At 35.5% G+C, this 6,969-nt stretch overlaps 1 protein-coding gene across 2 annotated transcripts in view; it reads right to left on the bottom strand.

Moving 5' to 3' along the window:
- The window catches only part of CNTNAP3 (contactin associated protein-like 3), a 229,914-nt gene that overhangs the window by 41,022 nt on the left and 181,923 nt on the right, over window positions 1-6,969 (bottom strand). For both annotated transcript variants that reach the window (XM_011968882.1, XM_011968883.1), the window contains exon 14: window positions 627-754. In XM_011968882.1, the coding sequence (XP_011824272.1) occupies window positions 627-754 (128 nt within the window). The remainder of the gene's footprint in view (window positions 1-626; window positions 755-6,969) is intronic.

The raw sequence follows: 6,969 nt of genomic DNA on the forward strand, positions 1-6,969 counted from the left end.
AAACACTATTACGATTTTTCTCAGGGAAAGAAGATTTTTCCTAGCTTAGTTGTGGTTCATGTGCTAGGCAGTAGGTAGATCCTACAGGTGTGAAAGAACCCTGAGCTCATAGCGCCACTGAGGTGGGGGAGGGAGGACGTGACCATCCATGGAAGCCACCCATGAATGAAAATGCTGCAGGAAAGAGGTTAATACACACTCAGTGCCATGTGATGTAAAACAGTATGTACAGAGGTCGAAAACAGAGCATGTGATCCAGTAATTTCCTACCACTACAGTTGGTCTGCAGAGTATAAGGGCAATGAATAAATATCCCTTAGCATTCAGAAAATACTTCATCTCATGATTGTTCTAGAAGAAATACAATAAATTGATAATAAATCCAGCCAACCAAGTAATAAGTTAAAACAAAGATGATTGAGTCTCTATAAACTAATGCTTCAGTAAGGAAACACAGATCTTCAGTACTGACTGTGCCTTTATGGTATGTGTGCTTTCCTGATATTCACCCGGGTCCTGCTACTGCCACTATTTTCTCTCTGGTGAGAATAAGGGCATCTGTCTACCCCTTTATAACCAAAAAAAATGTTATCATGAAAAGAAAGCTTTTTCCTGCCACTACTTACTGTCTCCGTGGCAGAGCAGCGGCCCCAGTGTATAAGCTGCTTCGGAATGCGGTTGGCCTGCGTCCATCATCACAATCTGAGTGACTGGCAGGTGCTCCTTTTGGGAAAGGACTATTGTGTCACTGGCCCTAAAAAACAACAACCGAAACTCTTAAAATTATTCTCATTAACATCCAGGCAAAATTAACTCTGATCTCTTATCGCAATTTGAAACCAACATCATAGAGCTTAACAGAATACTTAACATTTTCAATATTTTGAGAGCACAGAGACTACCATGAGTCTAAATCAGGGACGGGCAAACATTTTGTATAAAGGAACATACAGTAAGCTATCTTAGCTCAGCAGGCCATGCAGCTTCTCACAGCAACTACCCAACTCTGCCACCAAAGTGTGAAAGCAGCCACAGACAGAGATAGGCATGGCTGGGCTGCAGTAAAAATTTATGGACATGAAATTTGAATTTCATATAAGTTTTATATGCCATAAAATATTCTTCTTTTTATTTTTCAACCTTTTAAAAATGTAAAGAAAATATTCTTAGCTCACTGCCATGCAAAAATAGACTAGTGGTCTGGCTTTCACCCAAAGCAAGAGGTTATCACTTCCCGACCCGTTTGCCAATTCCTGATCTAAATGATTACAGAGAATAAAGGGGACAAATCAAGAAGGGTGGTCATTTTGTAAGCATGGGATAATATTATATTAATATTTGCAAGATCATTAAGCATATAACTTCCCTTCTAAAATTGTCTTAGAATAATATCTAAATGATTATTCATTACAAATACAAATAGTAACACTGGATTTAGATGTTCATTTTGCAGAATATTAATTTATCACTTTTTTAAAGTCCTTTTATGATTGCTGGGTATTTCTTTCCTTGTTAACTTTGTAAATGGAAAATGAATCCCACAGATTCAAAACCAAATACATACAATACCCTTATAAGTAATACATGGGCTAATGAGTATGAAAGTGGTCTGTGAAACGCTGCTCCCAGTAGTTCAGGCAACAAACACAGGCTGGGCGCAGTGGCTCACGCCTGTAATCCCAATACTTTGGGAGACTGAGGTGGGCAGACTGCTTGAGCTCTGGAGTTCGAAACCAGCCTGGGCAACATAGTGAGCCCCATCTCTACAAAAAAATACAAAAATTAGCTGGGTGTGATGGTGCACACCTGTAGTCCCAGGTACATGGGAGGCTGAGGTGGGAGGATCTCTTGAGCCTGGGAGGTAGAGGCTGTAGTGAGCCATGTTTGCACCACTGCATTCCAGCCTGGGTGACAAAGTGAGACCCTGTCTCAAAAATTACAAAAAAACAAATAACAAGAAACCCCAAACACTTAGTGCTTTTACTTTTTGTTGAACAGGCATCTTCCTGGGAATTGAGGACACAGAGTAAAAGATATAGTCTCTGCCTTCTGAAAGCACACAGCCTACTGAATACCACGAGTATTAATTATGTGACTGGGAAAATAAATGCCCATGTCTGGGTCCAATACAAAGAGACCTGCAGAATCCCCCAGGAGAACCTGGGGTCCTGGTCTTAGCTGTGCCACTAAATTTGTCTCTGGCCAAAAAAAAGACATTGGTCTACTCTTTTGCAAAAGTATTTTATTATATATATGTATATAAATGTATATGTAATAAATACTTGGCCAATAATAAATATTGCATATATGCATATATAATAAAATGCTTATATTTACATACTTTTGGTTATATTTTACTACATACATGTCTCAACTGCATGTATATTCTGATTTACAGACAAACACTCTTAGTCCAGTTACTCATTACGATACAGAAACTACAGAATCTAGTAAATACTGTATTTTTTAAATTGCCTAGTTCCCAAACCACCTTTTCTATGCATTTGTGGCAAAAGATCACAATAACTGATACTTCATCATTGCAACACTTTTGTATTTTCAAAATAAGGCTTTCTGAATTAAAAAAATTAAATTGGCATGCCAGAGTTGTACATATATTGGGGGCACATGCGCTATTTCGATACCAGAATACAATGCATAATGATCAAATCAGGGTCACTGGGATGCCCATCACTTTGAGCATTTATCCTTTGTGGTGGGAACATTACAATCCTCCTCTAGCTATTTTGAAATATCCAATAAATTACGGTTAACTATAATTTCCCTAGTTCTATCAAATACTAGAACTTCTTTTATTTAACTGGACTTTTGTGCCCATTAATCAACTTCTTCTATAAAAGACTTTATGTATCAAAGTTTCAAATTGGAAAAGATAAAACTAAAATAAAATGGCTATATTATTTAAGATTATTCCCTGAAAAAATCCACTTAACGGTAGAGAGAGCTTATTTCTAAAATTTGGACTAAAACCCCATGCCTTACCTAGTTAAGATTCTGTTATTCATTTTTATGCAAAGCACAGGATATGGATTCTCTAAAGGCATCATCATTCAGCTTTAGAGTGGACTGACTGATGGTAGATGAGCTAGAAATATGTCTCCTGCTGAATGAGGTAGGTCTAGGAAATTTTTTATTAATGTGGTAGCCATTAAAAATTACCATTTCAACTTCTGTGATCATCATTTTAGCAAGATAGTCTAGTAGAGAAAATGTGATTTTATTAGTTATTTATGGAGGATGCTTGAATTTTAAAAGATCTACTTTACATGAGCTGCAATTTTCATTCCATTTTTAATACTGACAGTGCAAAATACTGAGAATGTGTAAGTGAAATCCACAGTGCATTTCAGTTTAATTAGGGCAGATACTAAAATAAAGTCTTGTTTTTTCAGTTGTTTTGGAAAGCTTGGTGTTTTCAGTCTGAGCATAAAGATGGCCAGTGTTTTTCACCAGTTTCTTATTGTTACAGGCAGATTCCGAACCTTTGGAGATCAAAATAGAATACTCAGGATTTGTCATAGTGATCAGACTTCCTCACAACTTCCTAATTAATAGGGATATCTCATTTTTCTTCTTTTCTCCCTATTATTTTCTAAAGCTTATACTATAGTCTACACTTGGGAATACTGCATTCATAGTACCATCATCTCTTGCAGCAGTATTAAAAATTCAGTAAGAGAACTTTCAAAGACTTTTTGCTTTTATTTTATATTTTATTAAAAATTTTATTTATTAAAAATTCCTATGGTTCTGGAAATTGTACTTTCCTAGGAAATGTGGAAACTTCTAAAAGGTACTACTTATTATTTGCCAGGGAACTTTATTTAAGGTAAAGTAGAGCCATAAATTTAGGAGGTTGCAAAGAAAGCTAAAAGGGAGAAATGTTGAGTCAACTTTTAACTTTTTTTTTGGTTTTTTGAGACAGAGTCTCACTCTGTTGCCCAGGCTGGAGTGCAGTGGCGTGATCTTGGCTCACTGCAACCTCCACACCCCCAGGTTCAAGTGATTCTCCTGCCTCAGCCTCCTGAGTAGCTGGGATTACAGGCATACGCCATTACGCTCAGCTAATTTTTGTATTTTTAGTAGAGACAGGGTTTCACCATGTTGGTCAGGCTGGTCTCAAACTCCTGACCTCGTGATCCACCCGCCTTGGTCTCCCAAAGTGCTGGGATTACAGGTGTGAGCCACTGTGCCCAACTGTTAATGATTATTTTGGGGGAGTAGATCAGCAATAATAAAATCATTATGATCCACACCTAACCCACTGAAAAAATTTCCAGATTCTCAATTTCTGTTTAATTGCCTATCTTCTGGCCAATTCAACCTGCATTAATTACTATAGCAATACAGTATGTCTTGACAGATAACATAACTAGTTTCTTCACCTTATATTTCATCTTAAAAATTATCTTGCTTACCCTTTCATCCTTAATTTCCACATGAGTTTTAAAACCAGGTTGTTGCAATCCACACAAGTAAAACACTTGGCATTTTTTTGGAATTTTGTTAAAATTACAGACTAATCTGAGGAGAATGTCAACTTTAAAAGAGGGTATCTCAACAGCAGCATTACTGATATTTTGGACTAATTATTTTTTGTTATGGCGGGCTGTCCTGTGCACTGTAGGAAGTTTAGCAGCACCTTGACTTCTAATTAATAGATACCAATATAAACAACCTTCCTCTCTGTGTGATGACAAAAAATGTCTTCAGACAATGCCAAATGTCCCCTGAGGGTCAAAATCACGCCTGATTGAGAACTACTGCTTTAAGATACTGAGTCATACTCTTCATGACAGTAGTGAGTCAATCCATTCATTTGGCTGTCCTTAATTCTCTTGAATAAGTTTTGTAATTTTTTCCATAAAAGGACTGCAGTTATTCCACAGAACTTTACATTTTTGTTAATACTGCAAATAAAATTTTTCTAGGTGTGTAATGGTAATTATTTTATGATTTTATAGAAATTCAAGTAATTCCTCAATACTGACTGACCATAAATTCAGCAAACTTACTGAACTCTTATTTTTCCTGATATTTCTTTCTATTATTTTGGATTTTCTATGTAGGCAATCATGTTATCTACAATATCTGCCAGGTTTGTTTCTTTTCCAAACTTTTGATCACTTACACGTATTTTATATCCTCTTGTGTCTTTAACTGACACATGAAGTTTAAAAAATTATATATTTGTTATTGATTACAATTAAGAATATAGTTTGCATCATGACAATTCTATAAAATTTGATTCCATACATTTGCAAAATTTTTTATACCTACTCAACAATAATGTATAATATTCTATAAAAAATAATTTTTCTTTACTAAACGATATATGGCTGCTACATCAAGTTTGTTAATTATAATATTAAAATATTCTTACCTGCTTCACTTACTCATTCCCAAAAATGTTATGTTAAATTATTCCACTGTTTTGGGTGTCACTTTGCCTTTGCATATTTGTTACTTCTTTATTTATATATATATATACGTATATATACATGTGTATACACACACACATATATAAAGAAGTAATATATATTAGTATATAAAGTGTGTATATATATATATAAAGAAGTACATATATATATACACATACACACTTTCTTTTTTTTTTTTTGAGATGGAGTCTCGCTCTGTTACCCAGGCTGGAGTGCAGTGGTGTGATCTCGGCTTACTGCAAGCTTCGCCTTCGGGGTTCACACCATTCTCCTGCCTCAGCCTCCCAAGTAGCTGGGACTACAGGTGCCTGCCACCATGCCTGGCTAATTTTTTTTTGTATTTTTAGTAGAGATGAGATTTCACCTGTGTTAGCCAGGATGGTCTCCATCTTCTGACCTCGTGATCTGCCCGCCTCAGCCTCCCAAAGTGCTGGGATTACAGGCATGAGCCACCGCACCCTGCCACTTCTTTATATATTTTAAACAATCTGATGATGCACACAAGTGTAGTGAGTTCTTTCTAGTGTGTTTATCTCAGCATTAGAGTTCAAGTTTACCCTTAACAACGCTTTTCGTCTTTTTCTGATATAACACAGCTATATCTGCTTTCTTTTCATTTGTATTTACTTGGTAAACATTTTCCATTCTTTTAGTTTCAACTTCACTGAGTGCTTATATTTTATCTTTTGTAATCAAACTATAGCTTCTTTAAAAATCCAATATGATAAAATCTAATATCTGGTTTTTAAATGAACAGAGTTTACTCATATTTATTATGATTATTTGTACACTTGTATGCATTTAAACCATCTTCTTTTATGCTTTTTGTTTGTGGTTATTTTTAAAGACTCTAAGATAATCACAGAAAAGTCCTATTTAAATTCTTAAGTAAAATAATACTACAATTACATGTGTCATTATATTAGCCAAACAACTTGTGGATTTTTGCAGACAGTTGAATTATATGTTATATGTATATTTCAGAAAATATATTGGTCTATTTGAACATAGTCCACTATAGATTTATACACATATATTGACTTGCAGCATAGTTCAATATTTTAAATCATTATAATGCCTTTTAAATATATTTGTTTTTATAATAAATCATTGGCATGTTATAGTTATCTGATAGACTATTCTTACTGTGCCTGAGGAACTGTCTGATCATAAACTTTTTTTAAGTAATATGCTTTAGATGAGTTGCTGATTACAGGGACAACTTATGGAAAAATGGTGTTTATACTAACAATACTACTGGCTCCATTAGCAGACATATGCTGAAGAGACTTAAAATAGCTTTCACTTTACTTTCATTCCCGAATACTATTTTTATCATAAACTTTCCACCAGGAAAACCTTACCAGGCACTTCAGTAACAGAAAAGAAGTAATAGGCCGGGCGCGGTGGCTCAAGCCTGTAATCCCAGCACTCTGGGAGGCCGAGACGGGCGGATCACGAGGTCAGGAGATCGAGACCATCCCAACATGGGCTAACATGGTGAAAC

The sequence above is a fragment of the Mandrillus leucophaeus genome, unplaced genomic scaffold (assembly GCF_000951045.1).
Source record: "Mandrillus leucophaeus isolate KB7577 unplaced genomic scaffold, Mleu.le_1.0 Scaffold862, whole genome shotgun sequence".
NCBI classification, from domain to species: domain Eukaryota; kingdom Metazoa; phylum Chordata; class Mammalia; order Primates; family Cercopithecidae; genus Mandrillus; species Mandrillus leucophaeus.